Raw genomic sequence first — 21,721 nt, 5'->3', positions numbered from 1 at the left:
TATGTGCAATTGTTCTAAACATATTTCCACATTTATCATGCTGCACAAGAAAAATCGAATCAAAAAGGGAAAAAGTGAAAAAGAAAAAAATAAGCAAGCAAATAACAATAACAACAAAAAAGGTGAAATTACTATGTTGTGGTCCACATTCTCTGTCTGGATGCAAGTGGCTCTCTCCATCACTGATGTATTGGAATTGGCCTGAATTATCTCATTGTTGAAGAGTCAAGTCCATCACAGTTGATCATCACATAATCTTGTTATTACGGTGTACAATATTTCCTTGGTTCTACTCACTTAGCATTAGTTCATGTAAGTTTCTCCAGGCCTTTCTGAAATTATCTTGCTGATTGTTTCTTAGAGAACAATAATATTCCATTACATTCATATACCATAACTTTTCCAGGTATTCCCCAAATAATGGGTATCCACTCAGTTTTCAATCCCTTGCCACTACAAAAAAAGGCTGACAGAAGTTTTTTCAATCATCCAATTCCAATCTCCTATTTCACATTTTATATTGAAGTTCTGCATATGGAAAGTTTATTGAATCTTAATAAATTTTAAAAAATAAATAACAGCTTATCATTCCCCCAAGGAGGCAGCTAAACCCTGAGCAAGAAGGAAAAACAGAAAGACTGAAAGTTCTAGCAATCTAATGAAGTCTATGAACTCATTCTCAGAATGTTTTAAAATACATAAATACATAGAATTGCCAAGAAAATCAATCATACTGAGATATGGTTATTAAAAAATTAAGTTCACAGATCCCAGGTTAAGATTTCTGCTCCAAAACTATAAAACTCCTAACTCCCAATGAGCCTCTGGAATTTTTCTGCTTTTACCTGCTAAAAAGTCAGCCTCAGTCAGAAGCATCTTATATAGTAATATGCTTCTCCAAGGTCCTAGTTTATTGATCTTCTAACCTCTGTGTAGATATATGACTTTTAAAAAAGGCATTTAAAAATCTAGTCTAATTAAAATTAAATTTTGTGCTTAGATACCTAAATTATTGATTGTCTAATATAGAAGAGGCCACGGAGATCATTTATTATTAACCTAGATCTGATTAGCATCTCCTCTATAATATCTCTGACAAATAGCAATCTGGTCTCCAATCAAAAGACTATCAGTAATGGGGAAATCATCTTCTTCTAATGCAGCCTGATTCCATATTGGCTAGTCATTTCCCAACATCCAAGAGAACCATTTTTTTTTCTGTTTTGCTCTACTGCTTTTACTACAATCTGTACCTGAATAGGAATCTTTCAAGCCCATCCAACTTTTGGGTCATCCAGATTCCTTTTAAGGTTCCTATTACCTCTCCAAGTACCTCACACTTCTCTTACAATTTCCACTTATTCCTCTTAGTTCTGTGTCCTATGCTCAAGTAGTCCCTCATCTACATAAGAGCATTTCAAGTATTTTAAGAAGCTGTTTTGTTCTCCTAAAAACTTCTCTTCCCTGAGCTAAATAACCCATATTCCTTCAAACAGTAGTCTCAGAGCATGGTTTTGAGGCCCTTCACTATTCTGGATTTCCTTCTCTAGAAACTCTCCATATCATTGTCTTGCTTTAAATGCAATATCCATATCTGGATATAATATTCCAAATATTGTCTGACGAGGGCAGAGTACAGTAAAGTACCCTCCTGAAAAGGTTTAGACACATATGAATTACAAACTAAGTATGTCCCACAGTACCTGTTCTGTTTATCTTCAGATTATATTTGATCACCATACTCATATGGCATGTTTTCATCATGTATAGATGGGAAATGTATGAATTGTTTGTTATTGGCTACATTTAAAAAAAATAGCTTTAAGTCCAACTTCCTTTAGACTTATATATTGATTTAAAAACTAAAGTCTCTGCTAAAGTCACTCCTGTCAATATAAATCAAAACCTGAAGCTCAGTTCTTTGAGAATTCGAGTACTTCAATCTGCCTCTACTATGTTCTTTTTTCTCATCAATATGTAGCAGCTGCCACAGCAGAAAGGCTTATGGCTTTGAAGCCAAGGCAAATGCCTGCTCGTTTGCCTTCTTATTCATCACATTTGGAGGTCCCAGATGTTCTTTTTAAAGGATGTCTCACTCAAAAGCTAGCAACTTTATTTTGAGAATCTAAGGTGTTAACAGTATCAGCTAGTTGTTAAAATTACTTCATGGAAGCATGGATGATGGTAATCAAAACACCCAAGGATTGGACTGGAAGATTTGAAGTAATACCTTGGGCAGTTGTTCAGTTATTGTGGGGAGTTGGAGGTGCAGGATCTATAATTACTGTGTTGAATTGTTAATTTCTATTTACAGGTCAAATATTTCAAAGTTTTTATACTGTACAAATTCCTTAAATAATAATTTCTTCTAATTATTCCACAATTCTGGCTATAAAAATTTGAAGTAAAATAAAGAATTGGGATGATTATCTCTAAGATGTAGCTTATAACATATTGGATTTATGTAAGCTCTAGAGTACAGTAATAAATGTGAATTCATTGAAAAAAATTGTATTTTCAGGAAAAAAAGTGTTTTGATGATTTTCTTTGTTATTATATCCTAATTTGCAGTTTTAAAAAGTCTTCTTTGCTAATAGTTTCTATTACAAATATATATATATATATATATATATATATGTATGTGTGTGTATACACACACACACACACACACACACACACACACACAAATATATGCACACATATTTAGGGTAAACTGGAGATTAAAAAAAACACTTAATTTAAAATAAAGACTCCATACTGTGATTTCTGATTGAATTTCTGGCCACAAATGTTTATTCAACAGGAATCTATTAAACCCCTGTCATACCTATAGCTCTCTTACTGCTATAAGGGAAGATGCAAAACTTATGTTTTACATAACCTGGCTTATCATCTAGGAAAGCAATAAGATGTAAGGTACAGGCAATATGATAAGTGCATTAGGAAATTATAAAACAAGGTGTAAGATATAGGCTTCATAAAATTGGTAGCATCATTTTAATGAACTTTTAAAATGTAGATAGACTTTAGCCAATGAAGAGGAGGAGGAAGCAAATATCAGGAAAACAAGGTCAATCAGAATAATGGAGATGGGAAAGCACAAAGTGTGTTGGAATTAATGAATGAAGCACTTATTTACCTCATATGTAAAACACTGTTGTAAGCATAGGGGAGACAAATAGAAAAGTATGTCAGTTCTTGCTCTCAAAAAATCTTCATTCTAATAGGGAAGACAACACATATGAGCAGAGGGGTAGCATATACACACATATGTATAGACAAATATGAAGACCCACCAATAGCAACCTTTATTTTTAATAATTCTTATGATATTTATTTAACACAAAAACAATTAAAACAATACACTGCACCCATAAAAAGTTGCAGTTTCTACACAAAACAGTGTTTTGCATACTGCAGAATCTTAACATCCACTGCTATAGCTGTGGAAACTGCTTCATGGATTTCATTTTTCTACAAAAAGTGCACAATATAAAGATCACTCTGGGTAAAAATCACATGACTGAATCTGGATGTAGAGAGCCAAAGAAGAGGTATTCCCAAGTAGAAATGTGTAACCCATAGTTCTTTAGCACACACTGAAACTTTTAACAAAATGTAATTGTTTATAATCAATTTATGTATACTTATGATAGTAAATGATAAAAACATATTAATAATGTGGAGTACTTATGCATTTGTGAATTATTAATTTTTAGTTATCTTTATATGTGTGTCACCTGTAATTTCTTCAGTGTGCCATGAATGTCCAAAAGTTCTCAGGTAATTATTGATAACCAACCTATGAATAACCAAAAGTGACAATGTAAAATACACAAATGTTGAGGGAGGGAAATACATACATATATACATATATATCCCTCAACATATATATATATATATATATATATAGATATAGATATAGATATATATACACACACACAGACACACACATATAAAAACATATTTACATATGCATGTATGCATATGTGGTTTCACATAGGTACATTTGTAAAGAATACATACACATGCAGCTAAATAGTAAAGAAAAGAAGTTGCTAGAAGTCTGATTAATGGAAAGAAGTAGAAAGAAATAAGAGGTAGCTAAAAGTCAATTTCTCCTTCCCATAGGCAACTGAAAACCTTTTTTGCATTAGGACTTTGACAGGAATTTACTAATTATGCCCCAATTTTGTTCTATCCTAAGGCAAATATCACTGTAATTTTTTTTCTTAAGTAGGTAAGATGACCCCAGAGGAACTAAAGAATGTGGCATTTAGAGAATAATTGAGTATTAGAGGAGAATTGAGTATCTTGCTGTTGTCACCAGGTGTAGAAGGCAAGGGGAATTTTACAGAAAGAGAATTATGTTTGTTTTTCTGCCTATGTCAAATAACAGCTATATGCAAGGAAATTCAAGATAATCTTCCAAATGGAGAAGATGATAACTGACCAGAGCGATGTATATTTATTCTATAAGCTATCAAGAAAATTGAAGAATCCTTTGAAAGAATGAGAGATGACATAGAGAAGAAAGGGAAGAACTGATAAAACTTTGGAGCTATATTATAGATATATATGATGTTTTCCTTGTAGTGGTGTGTGTGGAGAATCTCCTGGATTCCCTGTGGAATCCTCTAAAGAGATAAAGGAGGCACTGGAGTTTCATTGTATATAATAAACATAAAAAGGTACACTCATGCAAAGACATTTAAGAACTGGAGGAGTATAGTTGGAGAACATTTTGGTTAAATAATCCATGAAGAAACAGATGGAAGCAATATAATCATAAGAATATGCAATAAACCTCTTATCTAGAAAGAAAAAAATAGATGAGGAAACATCACACAATGTATCATGAAAGCATGATATGATAATTTATGGGGATATTAAAGATTTAATGCTTGCTTTTTTTATGAAATAAGAGCATTTGATACATTTTAACTTGTCTTTAATAGTAGTTCTTTTAAAATTGGAGGAAGAAGGAATTGATTTCTGAAGTAGACATGATAAGATCTTTGGGAGGAAATAATGAATCTTAGGAGCTGTGATAAAGAGAAAATTCTGTTAATACAACCTAGATTTTATGAGTGAATTTTGAAAATTTCTTTGAAATATATAATCTCATAATTTAAAGATCCTGGAGGAAAATTTGGTTCAAAGGGGAACTCTCAAGAATGAAATTCTTACAACCATGAAACAATTTCTATAATTCAATATCTCAGAAAACATATGATACTGAATCACTATTCCATAAGAATTAAAGTTGACATGATCTGGAAGGAATTAAGAAGTCTTCTTTTCCATTTCAGGTCTGTTGCAGAAGCCACAGAAGTTGACCTCAACATGAGAGTGGGTCTTCATACAGGCCGTGTCCTGTGTGGGGTGCTAGGACTTCGAAAGTGGCAATATGATGTCTGGTCAAATGATGTGACTCTTGCAAACGTAATGGAGACTGGAGGATTACCTGGGTAAGTCTGAAAAAGCTATACTGATTACAATATTTCAAGATTGTTAATTGTGGTTCCTTGATAGTATTTCATGTATAAGTATAAAGGTTATTTTACAAAAAAATTTGTATGAAGCTAAATCTTTACATAAGGGATGAAAACACCCTAATAAAACATATAGAAGTATATAAACACATATATTTAATATCTATGTATACATGTATGTATATATGTAAATATATATATAAATTGTATTTATTTCTATACTTTTATTTATGCTATATGTATATAATTGATTTTAGAAATTAATTACAGGCACATTGTGCCTTTTAAATAAATTAAAATTCATTCCCAAGGACTTTCTAAAGTTGTTTTACTAATTTACTTGTTCATATAAATTCAATCAATAATCATTGACTAAATGTCTACGAGGTAGCATAAATTGCACCAAGATCTAGAAAAAATAAAATAATGATTTATGCATCTCATTTTAACATCTTTCCTTTAGTCTCAATTATCTTTTGATTAAACAGAGAGCTTAATATAATAGAGCACTGGCCTTAGAATCAGAGAGATAAGTTCAAATCCAATCTCTTACCCATACTTTGTGACTGGGCAAATCATATAATCTCTCTGTGCCTGAGGCAGATGTCTAAGGCAGAAGAGGTATAGGTCTTCATGAAGTGAGAATTATATGAAGTCTCTTCTCTCCTTTTTTCTCCCCCCCATAAATAAATAAAATACTTTTGACAATGACAAATTCAAAGTGTTTACATCTTTAAAAAGCACACATACAAATATATAATACACATACATGCATGTGATTAGAAATATAATCAACTTGTGTTCCAACTTGCCTTTTCAGGTATGCTGTAATCTGTGTTAAATAATACATGTATGTATCCTGATGCATATGCCCTTCTCACAGAGACTGCTTTCTCTGTTGTGATGCTTTCTTTGACAGTATGTGTAATCCTATCCCTAACATTAATAAAAATTCTTAAGAGCAAACTGCCACTTGGGAGAGTGCATTAACTCTTTCTGCTCATGAACTACTCAGTATAAATTTGAGTGCCCAAACATGATTAGTCATCATTTAAGGGTAGGGATAAAAACAGAAACAAGCAGGGGGCGGGGGGGGGGGACAGGTTTTGGTTTGTTACATTATGAATTAGGAAAATAAAACAATAAAAAGGCATCAGCTGTAGCTGCATGCATTAAACCTCCCTAAGCAAACATTCTGAATGATGAACACATTAATACCCAATATTGAATATGCTCCAGCATCCTTATTCATTTAGTTTACTATGATTGAATGAGGAGGAAGGAATCTCAAGTCCTCTCAGAGGCTTTGCCATTAATTTTCCACGTGACCTTAAGCAAGTTCCTTTATCTACTTGTGCCTCATAAAAATGCCAAGAAAAAGTATAAGTACTGAGATAAAGATGAATATAATTTTAATTCTGAATTGAATAGGGAGCCTCCCCTTAATCTATATTGACCATTTTGGTCAGAATAAACAGCCTGAAAACATTTATGTCTTTGCCTGTTTAAAGGAAAGTCATGGGGATCAGGAAATTATTGTTCCATTCTTGGCTTATGTCTATCTATAGTTTTTTCATGGAAATAAATCCACGCATGACAAGTACAAAATTTGCCTCTGATTTATGTTTTATGGGCCTGAAGATATTGAAGTTAGACTAAAAATCCTTGGAACTATTGGATCATTGAGTTTTGGAACTGGAAAATCTCTGTATTTCCTAGAAACCATCATCATGTGGCCCTTGTCGGGACAGATGGTGATTCCTTGTTTAATTCCTAACTCCTCTCTACCCACTACTTTTTCCCTAAAGGGGTTATAGGTTTCATAAACTCCTCCTTCATGCTTACATTCTTCTATCTCCTTCATGTTTTGTTCTATCATTGATCTTCTTTTTCTTCTAACTCAACTAGGTGGGAACAATGTGTAGAGCCCTGGATTTGGATTGAAGAATACTTGAGTTCAAATCCAGCTACATACCCTTACTAGCTGTGTAACTATGATTAAATTATTAATAAATATGAATTATGATTTCCCAGATTGGAGCGCATGAAATTTACTAGCAAAGATTTTTGTAAGAATTAGAGAATATGGTTAGCAAAAGTAGATTTCCATTTAAACAGCCATATATTTATCTCATCAATTGATCACTGAGCACAGGAGCACATCTTTAGTCTTCTAGACAAATTCTGGGCTACACTTGTGTCTTTATCAATCCTTTTCTCCTCCTAACACAAGTCCTCCTTTCTTCATAGAAAAGCTGTATATAGTTACACAACCTATCTCTGAAGCTGGCTCCTTGCCCGCCTCAGCTTTCTCAACTGCAAAATGGGTGTCTTAATGGCATGTACATTCTAGGATTGTTGTGAGGATCATCTGAGATAATATTTGTAAAGTGTTTAGCACAGTTCCTGTCACATAATAGTAGTTGATTTTTCTCTTCCCTGTTCTCTTCCCTCCCCACATCTTACAGAGCAATCTCTACTATTGTCCCAGCATTCTCAGATGAAAATAGAATGGGAGTAGTCAAGCAGAGAATCTTCATTGATATTTATTAGAATGATAGAGCAGGGGATGTACATATTCTTGCAAGGTCCTTGGATATATGTCTGAGTGGTTTGTGTTATCCAAGGACACATTGGGATTGAATTTGGAATTTCATTTTATAGAATGTATGTATATGTTTGTGTGTGTGTGTGTGTGTGAAATCTGTGTGTGTTTGTGTGTGTGTGTGTGTGTGTGTGTTGTCAATATTTGAATCCAGTGAATACATTTTCTCTAGAATATATGTGACATCAATATTTCATTCAGTGGGCAATATTCATCGTAGGTGGATATAAATTAGGATTTCCCAGACTGGAGCTCATGAAATTTACTAGCAAAGATTTTTGTAAGAATTAGAGCAGAGGTCCTCAAACTATGGCTGTGGGCCAGATGCAACAGCTGAAGACATTTATCCCCCTCACCCAGAGCTATGAAGTTTCTTTATTTAAAGGCCCACAAAACAAAGTTTTTGTTTTTACTATAGTCCGGCCCTCCAACAGTCTGAGGGACAGTGAACTGGCCCCCTATTTAAAAAGTTTGAGGACCCCTGAATTAGAGAATATGGTTAGCAAAAGTAGATTTCTATTTTAAACAGCCATACATTTGTCCCATCAATTGATCACTGAACACATGAGCACATCTTTAGTCTTCTAGACAAATTCTGGGCTACACCTGTGTCTTTATCAATCCCTTGCCCCTCCTAATACAAGTCCATTTTTCTTCATAGAAAAGCTGTGTATGGTTACACAACCAATCTCTGAAGCTGTCTCCTTTCCTCCTCTCCCTAATTTTTTATTATATTCAATCTGCAAGATGGTAGAATTATAGATTATGAAACTAGAAAATGACTTAGAGGTATTCTGTTACTAATCCCCTAATTTTATAGATGAAGAAACTGAGGCTCAGAAATAGTAAGTGAATTTGGTAAGATACATTAAGTAATAAATGGCAAAACCGGGATCTGAACACAGATTTTCTGACCTCCAAAAACATTGAATTTTCAACAAGTGTTAGGGCTACTGTTCATTTATTTTGATTTTGTCAGCCTCTTTGTGACCCCATTTGAGATTTTCATGGCAAAGATACTAAAATAGTTGTCAAAGATACTGAGATAATTTGCCATTTTCTCTTCCAAATCATTTTACAAATAAGAAGCTGAGCAGACAAGGTTAAGTGATTTGCCCAAGTTCATACAGCTAGTAAGTATTGGAAGGCAGATTTGAATTCATGAAGATGAGTCTTCCTGACTCCAAGCCCAGTGCTCAATCCATTTGTGCTCTATCCTAGGTGCTGGGGCAATTACCTTTATTCCTTACCTTCCATCTTTCCTTGAATTGTCTTATTCTCATCTCTTTTTTCTTTTTTTCTCCCTTTTTCTTCTTTCGTTTTCTTTTTTCTCTACCTTCCTTTCATCTCTCCCCTCTGTGTTCCTTGTGTACCTATCTAATGTTACTTTGCTTTTCCTCTGTTCCTTCATTTTCCTTCACCTCCCTTATCTTCTCTCCTTTCCTCTGTCCTGCTTCCTTTCCCCCTCCCAATTCTTACCCTTTCCCCCCTTTTCTACTCTTTTCCTTTCCTGTATTCCTTTCTTTCACTTATGTCCCTTAACCTCTTCTTTCATTATTGCTGTATTCCAGGCCCTTTTCCTTATCCCAAACAAAAGGGGCACAGAACAAAAAGCATGAGAACCAATGGCTTAAATACAAGTTGCCAGACTAAATGATTTGGAAGAAGGATTACAAGGCCTGAGTATTAGAGGGTTAGGGAGAAATGTTTCTGTTAGCCAAGTTGTCCCTTAGTGCCAAAGGAACTGCTTAGTAGTAAGTTGGGTGATTGAAACTGCAAATAATCACACTTCAGGCTGCTTAGATAACAGCACATCCAGGGCTGCCTTCCAGCTCTTTCCATTCCTTAGCACATAGATGAATCTGTGAATTGATTGTAGCTCTCTTTTTGGCAAGCTTTTGGGAGTTAATCCCAACCCAACAAGATGAAAGACCTTCCTCATCCTAAGGGAATGTAAAAATAAAGACTAATTTTTACTCTTTGAAATATTTTCTTATACAATCTTGGACACCATAATGATTTGACCATTAATAAACATTTTTAGTTTCTCAAAACGAAAAGAAATGTTAGCACTAATTCTTTACCCTTCACTTTTAGTCACATCTTCCAGAAACAAATTTATTTAATTTCACATTATTCTCAAAGCATATGAACTCAGATTGAGTTATTCTAACTCAGATTGAGTTATTCAAACTGACATAACCTGTTCCCCTCCTCCAACATGACTCAGCCCTAAGATGATTCTGGGTAACATGAATAGGAATCTCAAGGTAGAAACAATATATGTAAAAATATAGCCTGGATTAATATTCAAGAATATTTAAATACCCAAATTAGTTAGGTCACCGGTCTCTTTCCTGAAAAATACAAAAGGACTTCTCTTTCATAGATATCTTAGCTCTTCTCAGTGGAGAGGAATAGGTCTTAGCAGTAATGAACAGGACAAAAATTACTCTCTTAAAAGATTAGGTACCATCTTAGATATCGTTTTTTAATGAATTTAATGATATATTTTATATTTAAATTGCCTAATCTCCCAACATTCCTTTCTTCCCCCTCTGTTGTTATTATAGGTGGAAGTAAATTAGTATTTCCCAGACTAGAGATAATGAAATTTACTAGCAAGGATTTCCATAAGAATTAAAGAATATGGTAAACAAAAGTAGATTTCGATTTTAAATAATCACACACTTCTCCTCTCATTTGATCACTGATCATCTGAGCACATCTTTAGTCTTCTCCTAGACAAATTCTGGGCTGCACAGGTGCCTTTCTCAATCTATGACAAAAATCAATCTGACAAAGTCATTCCTTGTAACAGAATAATCATATAAAGAAAAGAGGAAGAAAAAAACAATTAGCAAAACTGATCAACACACCAAAAATATCTCAAAACATATGTAATATTCTCTACTTGTGGAGTAGGGTAGGATATCTTCTTATATCTCTTCATTGAGGCCATGCTCAATTTTAAAAAAATAATTCTGTAACATTCACTTATTTTTGTTCCTTCCTTATATCATATTTTTCCTCTTTCTTTTCTCTATTGCATCTCTTTCTATTTTACCTACCCCTCCTCTTTCTTTAAGGTGATTCACCTATGTATTTATGGAAAGATATATACTAAACTTATTGATTATCATGGCCCTTCTATGAAAGTAATACAAAATATGGACCTTCTTACACAAGGTAAAGTCTTGAAATGTTTTGACCTAGCTCCAATAATGTTTCTAATGGAGCATTCAAAATAGTGAGAATTGAGTTTTGAAATATCCAGGAGCTCTTGTAATATTTTTCCTTTCAGAACATCTGCCTCCTTTTTTATAGGAAGGTTCATATCACAAAGACGACATTAGAGTGCCTAAACGGGGACTACGAGGTAGAACCAGGTTTTGGACATGAGAGGAACACTTTCTTGAAAAAGCATAATATTGAAACCTTTTTTATTGTACCATCCCATCGGAGAAAGGTAGGCAAATTCTTGCCTCTTCTATTCTATAATGTTAAAGTGCCAATTTGAAGCTGAGTTGGAGTTTTTTTTTTGTTTGTTTTTTAAAGAATGTGTGTGTCTCTATATTTTCAAATTTGTAGTTCTTCCCCACTCTGAACAACAAGTCTATGTATGAAAAAAGTACTGATGATATCCCCAAAGTTCAATCTTTCAGATTTCTTTTTTTACATATATGAAATCACCACATCTGGTACCCAACAGAAAACCTATTGAAAGGTCTACAACTAGGCATAATGGACTTGCAATCACACATAACTAACTGGATTACAATGGACAAATCATTTAAACTCTCTGATCCTCAGTTTCTTAATTTCTAAAGCTGAAGTTATAATTCATGAAGGTAAAATTATAAACATTAAAATTTTATCAATATAATAGTATTAAATATGTATATTTATTATATTTATTTTACCAGTAGGAGTAAAAAATGCTGAGTAACAGCTATTCATTCTTCCAATAAAAATGATGTACAATGTATTTCTAATGAAGTGCAGAATCCATAACTAGAACTGCCACCAAATGACTCTTTAATCTTAGACAACTCACTTAAACTCAATCAATCTGTATTTCTTCATCTGTAAAATGGTGACAATAATACTAGCTTGGTGGAAGTTTGTAAATCTTATCATGCTAGACAAATATTTTATTAGGTAGTGTAGAGAAGTATTTTTACATTGCAGCACAAATTGTGGTACACTGACAAAATCTCTGGCTGATTTAGACCACATAGTATCATACTTGCCAGAGGAAATAAAACTTTTATATTTAAACTCTAGTGAATGGCAAGTTAGCATCTTGCTCTGAAAACCAAATGCTACTTAGCTTTCTTATTAGACAAACCCTCTCTCCTATGAAGCATTTTCCCAAGTGATATGATTGCACTGCCATATTGTGATTGGCAAATACTTCTGCAGCTTATTTCAGATAGTTCCTTTTCACAGATACCCTTGTCAATATACCTCTATTTATCAGGAAAAGTAAGCAGAAGCTCAATAGACACTCATCTATTTGTACTTTGAAACTTGTCCAATAGTCAGATTTACTGATTGACTTTTCATGAGACTACAAAATGCAAGTTTTATCTTCCCCATGAAGCTTTGTGTCAGAAAAGGTAAACATTTCTTTCCAACATATCTAATGACCTGAACAACCTGTTTTCCATTCCTGAAGAATGGCAAAATTCCTAAACAATGGCAAAAAAAAAAAATCTGCATGAATTGCACTCCCATCAATAGCTTTTACCAGCATGGTCACAGACTAGTCAATATGTCACTTTGCAACTCACCACTGAATGATAGATATTTCCAGTAGTATTATGCATCAGTCAGGACATTGTTTCATCCATAGACTTAAAAACTTCTAGAGAGTGCCTTACATTTAATACAGAAGAATACCTTAGACTTAAAAGAAGCTCAATAAATTTTTATTAATGTATACACATAAAGAGCTGGAAGGAACATTAGTCCCCTAATCCAAATTTCTAATGCTTATAATTGTGGAAATTGAGACTCAGAGATGGAAAACAATGTGTCTAAGTTTACATAGATAAAAAATAAATAAAAATTCATTCAATTGATTGTCAGTGATAAAGGGAGGAAGGGTTATAAAAATCTAGAGAATTTATCTAGCTAAATCAAGATGTCATCTGTTATTGTTTAATGTAGAACATATTCTTCTTTTGCCTCAGCTGTTGAATACTTTTGGAAATTATATTCATACCACTGAATGAAGAAGAATCTCCTCAATACAAGAGATATATCAGTTAAACATGGCGTAGTAAAAGAAAAAAAAAGCTTCCAAAAGTGTTCATTTTAATGATTGGGGAGTGGATATTTATGGATCAAGATGATTCATCATATCTTTCTATCCAATTCTCCACAACTAAAATATGATCATTTAGGAGAATTCTTTTTTATCTGTTGCATATTTCTTACATTTACCTAAAATAGGAGGAATGATGTACTACCATAAAGTACAGAAAGCCGTGCAGAGATAACCAACAACTTTTATGTTTTGGCAATGTGGAACTTAAATTAACCCTACCTTCTCCCAAAGAGAATTAGAAAATGTCTAGTTTTCCACCAGAATATTTTTGTGTTTCAAAATGGAAAACTAGCACGTTACAAATGAACCATATACCAATTATTCTAAAATTAGATGTCAGATGTCAGGGTTTTTGTTTTTGTTTTTGTTTTTTCTTAAGCCATTATTAACACTGCAGTTTCAAATGTTTTCTATGTTTATTATTTCAATATTTACTCATGGATACATAGAATTGTAGGCAAATTCACCCATATATCCTGAAGAAGAGTTTTCTTTGTTCTTTTATTTTCAAGTTCCATATACCAGCAAATTACTCATTTTGGTCCTCTCCCTAAGGAAGTGAAATTCCTTTGGAAAAGCCATCTTCCATAAATACCCCAAAGATAAGAGATTGGATATTGATTTTACTCTTTTTCCTATAAAGGCCCTAAGACAATTTTCCCAGCATGACCTAATTATTAGTCAGAGCAATGAGTTTTTTCCAAAGCATTTAAGGAACTCCTTCGATAAACACTGAATTAAATTTATTGTCCCATTCTAAACCCAAGGCTTCAAGTTTCCTGATTTTGTTAATGTGGAACTATTCCACTTTTTTAAAACAAAAAATTTGGGGAAAGGAAGTGTGACCTAATCTAATGTTTGGTTTTCCTCAAAAATGAGAACATTAAAATTCTATCTCCGTTTGAGGAGTTTGGAAACCAAATGATTCTCCCACAGGATTTTAAACAACCATCTCTTAGAAACTCAGTTGCTGTAATTTGGACTCCAATCAAGGCAGTTTAAATACGCAAAGGGCCAATTTACACCGTTTCCTCAAAGTCAAGTCAATGAACAGTTATTAAGCACCTCGTGTGTGCCAGACATAATGCCATAGAAAGAAGAGCTAAAACACAGTCCAATCCTCACAGCCTAATGGAGAAGATAGCATGCGGACTCTGTGTATAGCCAAGAAATATATAGTATAAATTAGAGATAATCTCAGGGGGAACACATTACCAATAAGGAAAATCAACAAAAGGTACTTGTAGAAAATGAGGCTTTAGCTGAGGCTTGAAAGAAGCTAGAAAAAACAAGAGATAGACCTGAGGATGGAGACATTTAAAGCAAGAGTAGCTGGGGAAATTGCTTGGAGTTGGGAGATAGAGTGTCTTTTATGAAGAACAGAAAAGGGGCCAATGTTGCTGGCTTGCAGAGTATGAAGAAAGTACAAGGAAAAGAGCAGAAAGAAGGAAGGCATACAACAGATTATAAAAGGCTTTAAAAGTTAAATGGAGGGTTCTATATTTGATGCAAGAAAACCACTATAGTGTTCATTCTGTTGCTTTGTACCTTAACCTAAGGTTCATTTGGCAACAGTTCTTAGAAAGATGGTACTGTTACCTATCTCTGATTATTATGTTCTTACAACTGGCAGAAATAGAAATAGATTTTCAATCTGCCACTAAGTAAAGGATATTAAGGAACCATTTCACGTACAATTCCTCTATTGGAAAAGGACATTATGCTTTTTTCTCTTTCTAAATATGAAGACCTAGAAAATGAATATACCTTATGCCAATGAGAGAACATTCTAATTTTGCAATCACCATCAGATGTTCCACTAAAAGAAGGTATTCCTGGAAAATTAAAGTGAAAAGAGAATTAGATGATAGTATTAGATGATAATCAAATATCAAGTAGTATTTATTCTACGATGAGAAGGAAATGAACAATTGAAATTATTTTCCACAATATTGTTGTTAGTATATCAGTGCCTAGCAAATGGCTAGAATTCTGGATTAAGGGGAACACAGGTCATCTACTATCAGTTATCAGTGGTCATTTTTCATTGATTCATAAGGACTTTCAAATGACTGATTCTAGCATATAACTAGAGCTACAAACTATTTGTAAAGCTATGTGTGTGTGTGTGTGTGTACATATATATATATATATATATATATATATATATGATTCAGATATAAGTAGTAGTATGAGAAAAATCTATTAAAACCACATCAAATATGTATGTGTGTATATACATCATACATACACATACATTTGTATGTATAAGGCAGTTAAATGAATCAGTGGATAGAGTTCTAGGCCTGGAATCAAATGACGCATCTCCCTGAGTTCAAATGTGGCCTCAGACACTTACAAACTGTGTGATCCTGGGCAACTCACTTAATTCTATTTGCCTCAGTTTCTTCATATGTAAAATGAACTAGAGAAAGAAATAGTAAACCATTGTATTTTTGCCAAGAAAATACCAAAGAGTCACAAAGAGTCAAATATTCATGAAAAACAAGCAAATAACAGCAAAAAATATGTATGTATACAATACATGTATATATATTCATTTGTAAATATATATGTGTGTATATATATATTTGTAGACCTCATCATGTGAGAAAAAAATTATTAGAAAAAATAAAATTGAAATCAGTATAAGAATTAAAAAGAGATCAGGAGAAACACAATTTTAAATGATTTAAATTTAAATGATTTGAAATTATTTAAATAATCTACCTTGAAATCCTGCATTATTTCTGATCATCTGAGCACAAAAAAACAAATGATCTGTTTGAGATGTTACTTAAATCCTCAATGGCATCCCAGCATTAAAAATATATTTAATATAATATATTTATATACATACACAGACATATATATATATTTTAACGGAATCATGAATATAGTTCATTTTTGTTTCACATTTTTATTCATAACGAAGACTATTATCAATGAACTATTAATATATATTAAATTGGCAGTGAAGTCTAGTAAATGGTTCTTTGAAGACCCACCAAAAGCATTATATAACAAGACTACATTTGTAAAACAAATCTGAAATTTAATAATGAAACTAGTATTTTTATTGCACTTCAAAATTGACAAAATGATTTTATAAATAGTTTGCTTAATCCTGAGAACAACTCTATAAAGTTTGTGCTATTATTATTCTTATATTATAGATGAGGAAACTGAGGCAAGCAAAGGCTGTAACTTATCTAGGATCACTCTGAGGCAAGATTTGAACTCAGGTTTTTCTGACCAAACCCCAAGTCTAGCACTCTCTCATTTGTGCCACTTATAAAGGATACTGTGTAGAAATACATACCAATTTACTACATACAGTCCTCAAGTAAAAATACCAGAAAGAATTTTGTTATGTGAAAATAAACAATTTTTTACAATCCAGGAATCCTGGGAGACTGGGGTTCCAAGTCACATAGAGTGTGTTTAGTCTGTTAATTCTTAGTAATACACACAGACATCTATGTGTGGGTATGTATACATACATATGTACATATATTATGTATACACATGCATATATGCATGAGATGCATCTACGTGTATGTCTGGGTAAATGATTCCCCAAGTTAATGTTGTTTGCAAAACATTTTGCATAATAACTTAAAGATTTTCTCTATCAAAAGGCAATTTCTTTGATTTGTGTTGTAATGAGATCCTTAGTCTCCTAATATGTGTTCTAAATTGTTTCATTCAATATAGTTTCTGGGAATTAGAGCCTAGTTAAATTGAAAGCATCACTCATAGCTGAATGTTGCAAATCGAATGAGTTTTGTACTAAGTTCCTGGAGCCAATTAGGAATTGTTACCTTGGTGAGTTAGCCAAAGCCTGGGCTTTCCAATGGGACTCCATTTCATTTGGCAGTTATAACAAGTGGGTCTAGACTAGCAACTCTGTATTCTCTTAGTCCCAGACAGGTTAAGGTGCCAAGGAATTGGGGTAATATCTCAGTTGTTCTCAGATCAAGTTTTGACTAAGAATGACTAGACCCACAATATCATGAGAAGCATTAACCACACTACTTCCTTCACTTATGTATGACTCTTACTTCATTCTCAACCTCCTGTGTACATACATAGCACTGGGAATGATTTCATGCTAGCTGGATCCTCTACTGCTACACTCACGAATACACCTTCTCCCCCCCCACACACACACACATACCCTATACATTATTGAAAGGGGATCTTAATGCTAGATATATTGACTGGAAACATTTTTTTTCCATTTGCTGACTTGTGACCTGTTGATTACCAAGTACAATTAATCTTAATGGCTTATAAAGACCTCTGCTGTGAAAATCTTTTGTTCCCAAAGTAAAATATATATATATTCAATAATTAATAATATCCACAAATTATCATAGGGAGTATTTGAATCCCATTTTACATTAATTATCCATGATAGATCATTTATTAAGCACTTACTATATACCAACCACTGTGCTAAAGTGCTAGAAATCTGAAAACAAGAAAACCAAACAAACTCTACTCTCAAGAGCCTGTATTCTAATAGGGGAAGACAAATTTTAAAAAACCTACAGTGATTAAAAGTAGGTGGGGGAGAGGAGAATACCTACAAGAAGGCAGGACAACTGTTGTGGGGAGAAATAGAATAGTGCCATATATAAGTGAAGGGAGCAGTGTGATTTGTGCTTCTCATGATATTGTGGGTCTAAGTAGGGACTCACAATTTAGTCTATAGGCTTCTTTGGGGATAATCTTCAGGGGAACAAGGCAGTGAGTATGAAAAGAGACTAGGAGAGAGAGAGAGAGAGAGAGAGAGAGAGAGAGAGAGAGAGAGAGAGAGAGAGAGAAAGGGAGCACTTTAAGTAAAACAAGAAGCATGGCAGGAAAGCTAGAACAAGTCACATACCCCGTGGGCCTCAGTTTCCTTATAACAAAAGTGTTGAATTACATATTCTACTAAGTTGAGTATGTGATATGGTATCAATAGATCTTTCATCTCTCACTCCTGTGATTCTGATATCTTTTCATCTCATCCAGAAATGATCTGATCAATTTATAAAGTGATTTATAAATAAAAATGCTGATAGCATACTACATTCAATTTTGCCTCTTAGTGAGAAAAGGAACTTTTCTGTTAGTTTTATTGTTGAGTTGTTTTTCAATCCTGTCTCAGTCTTGTGACTCCTTTGAGGATTTTCTTTATTAGAGTGGTATGCCATGTCCTTTTCTAGCTCTTTTTACAGATGAGGAAACTAAGCAAACAGGATTAAGTGACTTGCCAGGATCCGACAGTTAGTAAGTGTCTGAGCCTGAATTTGAACTCAGAAAGATGAGTCTTCCTTTAGGCTCTGTCTCTAGATTTTGTCCATTGTGCTACCTAATTGTTCCTCTCTGTTACAGTGGGTGACAAATATCATGACATGTTCATATCATGACATGTTCATAAGAGGTACTCTGTAACAATCTTGCCTGCTGCTGGGCTGGCAGCGACCATAGGAGCCTCAGTTATCTCCTCAGTAATAAAAACAGACAGGTGTATAGCACTTCAAAGGTTAAAAAAAAAGGTTTTGCTCATATGCATGTCTCATCACAACCTCAAAGGAGAAGTCACAGACATTATTCCTCTCATTTTAAAAATTTTCAAGGCAGAACTGAAATCAAGGTCCTCTCTACTTTCTGATCCTAGAGATATGTAAATAAAGACTTGATGACCAGAAGTAGCATAGAAGGGATACTTGCACTGGAGTGAGTTCTAAATTAGGTCATATTTAATGTCTCCAACTTGAAGAATCCATAATTGCGATATGGCTATACTGATCCATATCTATTTCTTCATTTACTGATCAATCAGTCTTTCAAAGTCTTTGTTGGATAGCTTGCCCAGGGTCCCTTTGTGTTCTTACAGATTGGACCTAGAAGCAAGTTCAGTTGTACAGTTGAGATAAGCAGAGTATAATATCTGATCCCATAATGGATCACTATCACTCAGTCCCACAGTGATATGTGCTGGATGAAACTAGTGTAGCCATGAATTCCAGTGGAAATAAGTACTTATTACTCTTACTTTCCCTTCCCTTCCCTCTCCTACACACACACACACACACACACACACACACACACACACACTGGAAGGAAATCCAAGACAAAAGCTTTAGTACCATTTGGGTAGAATCTCCCTTATTCATTCACTCAATTTTGGGCATCCGATAAAGCCAGGCAATTTATTTAAATTATTATATCTTTTTTTGTTTTCCTGGAAGAATATAAAATAAAAACAATTCACAAATATTTGGGATCATAGAATTTAGAACTAAAAAAATAAAGATCAATTAGTATGATAGTGATTTTATACATAAGGAAACTAAGACCCAGAAATAGAAGGTAATTTGTCTAATTAAGATTATAGTCATTCAAAAAGATTGGTGCTATAAACTTAAAACAAAAAGATCATTTGTGTTTGACAACACTGGCCTAGTTCTTTATGATTTCTTCCTTCTCTTATATTCCACAATTCCCTGATATTTCTATTGACTTTGACAGAATACTACACTCTGTCTCTTTCCCCAGGAAAAATATCCTATGTACCACCCTCTTCCTATTGATAGGGCAAGTAGGTGGCATAGAGGATAGAGTGCTGGGTCTGGAATCAAGAAGACCTAAGTTTCAATCTGGCGTTGGATATTACTCACTGGTGTGACCTTGAGCAAGTCACTTAACTTGACTCTATTTCTTCAGCTGTAAAATCAGCCATAGAAGGAATAAAGCCACTCTACTATTTTTGCCAAGAAAATACCAAAAGGGATCATTAAGAGTTAACAAGTTGTTAACAACATTTATGAATTCATTTGAAATAGTTTTGTGATTCAGATTATTCTTCAATATATTTTTCATCCTGACATCAAGAAACTCCCAAGATCTAGACTAAGATGACTATGAACACTGATTTTACATTTAGATATGAGAAAAAGAGAATAATTACAGTAAACAAAAGAATCAATATCATTTGATCATGTGGATCACATGTCATCTATCATCATTTAGTAAATAAATACCATATTCAACAACTGGGGTATTTCTTTGGGGAAGAGAGAATACTGAATTCAACAAGATAAATAACTTTGGATTTGAAGTTATAAGACGATTTCAAGTTCTGAATCTGCCACTTGTCAGCTTTGTGACCCTGGACAAATCATTTTACCCCTCTAATCCCCCATTTTCTCATTTGCAAAATGGAAAAATATTGTACTATCTACTAACAAGATGGTTGTGAAAGGAATACTTTCTAATTCCTACAGGATACTTCATGTTAAGAAATGACTTGGGTAAAAATAGTATTTGTGAATTATAATTAAAATGAAGCAGTAGCTTGACTGATAAACATTCTAGAAAGAATATTCCAATGTATTAAAATATATATTAGTAGTCCTTGTTTCTGATGGGCAGAGGTGCCCATTGTTATATTTGCCATTTCTCCAAACTGGAAAACTCACTCATCCTTGGACTGAAATTTAAAAGTTACTGAACTACAGAATGTAGGGAACATGTGAATAAAGGGTTGCCTTTTAGCCACAGGAATCATTTCTTCCCTCATAGTGTCCCCCCAAGTCAATTTCAGAATGAGGCAGTCAGTAACAGAAAAGTCACTCCATTGATCAGCTGGAACTGTACCTTTAAGAAGGTGACATCTGAGATGATAGACCAGTCCACTATGATGCTGGGTCAAGCAGACTTCTTTACTGTTGCACAAGGTCCTCGTTGGACTCAGATGCTGCAATTACTAACTGACTCTGGCTCCATTTGCTAGGTATCTGATGTGTCTTGCCACTTTTCAAAGCCCCCAAGTTGGTTATTTAATCTATTTCATTTCTGAGTATGCAGTCACCTACAATCAGAAAAGAATGACTACAAGAAACAAAAGAAAGAAGTATCATTCATTTTGTGGATCCATTCATTTGTGGTGGTTGGATGGAGGAGGGATTTTCCCATCTAGTAACTCACATTAGTACTTGCTTTGCCTTCTTTCAAGCAAGAAAGTTATCATTCACTGAAACATTTTGTGTAGATACTAAATTCTGTTTCAATCTCTGTTGAGCAAGCCCAAGAAACTTTGAAGTCAATTAAAAAATTTATCATTAACAATACAGCACCATTCCCTTCCTCATTTTTATCTGAAGAAGGCTCATCGGGTACCCATGTATTAGAGTGGAAGTTAGTAGGGAGTATTGCTCAAGCTTTAAGGACTAGATCATCATTGACCATTTTCTCATTACACCTTTATATTTCTTTTCCTTGTTCACTCCC

At 33.8% G+C, this 21,721-nt stretch overlaps 1 protein-coding gene across 2 annotated transcripts in view; it reads left to right on the top strand.

The window, feature by feature from the left end:
• Positions 1–21,721, top strand: part of ADCY1 (adenylate cyclase 1) — a 349,651-nt gene that overhangs the window by 230,079 nt on the left and 97,851 nt on the right. For both annotated transcript variants that reach the window (XR_004232691.1, XM_003762551.3), the window contains exons 6-7: positions 5,313–5,471; positions 11,428–11,569. Coding sequence is in view for 1 of the 2 variants with exons in the window: in XM_003762551.3 (XP_003762599.2) it covers positions 5,313–5,471; positions 11,428–11,569 (301 nt within the window). In the remaining variant the exon portion in view is untranslated. The remainder of the gene's footprint in view (positions 1–5,312; positions 5,472–11,427; positions 11,570–21,721) is intronic.

Source organism: Sarcophilus harrisii, chromosome 1, assembly GCF_902635505.1.
Source record: "Sarcophilus harrisii chromosome 1, mSarHar1.11, whole genome shotgun sequence".
In the NCBI taxonomy this organism is placed as follows: domain Eukaryota; kingdom Metazoa; phylum Chordata; class Mammalia; order Dasyuromorphia; family Dasyuridae; genus Sarcophilus; species Sarcophilus harrisii.
The sequence above is the reverse complement of the archived record's forward strand: the minus strand, read 5'-3'. Positions and strand labels throughout refer to the sequence as shown.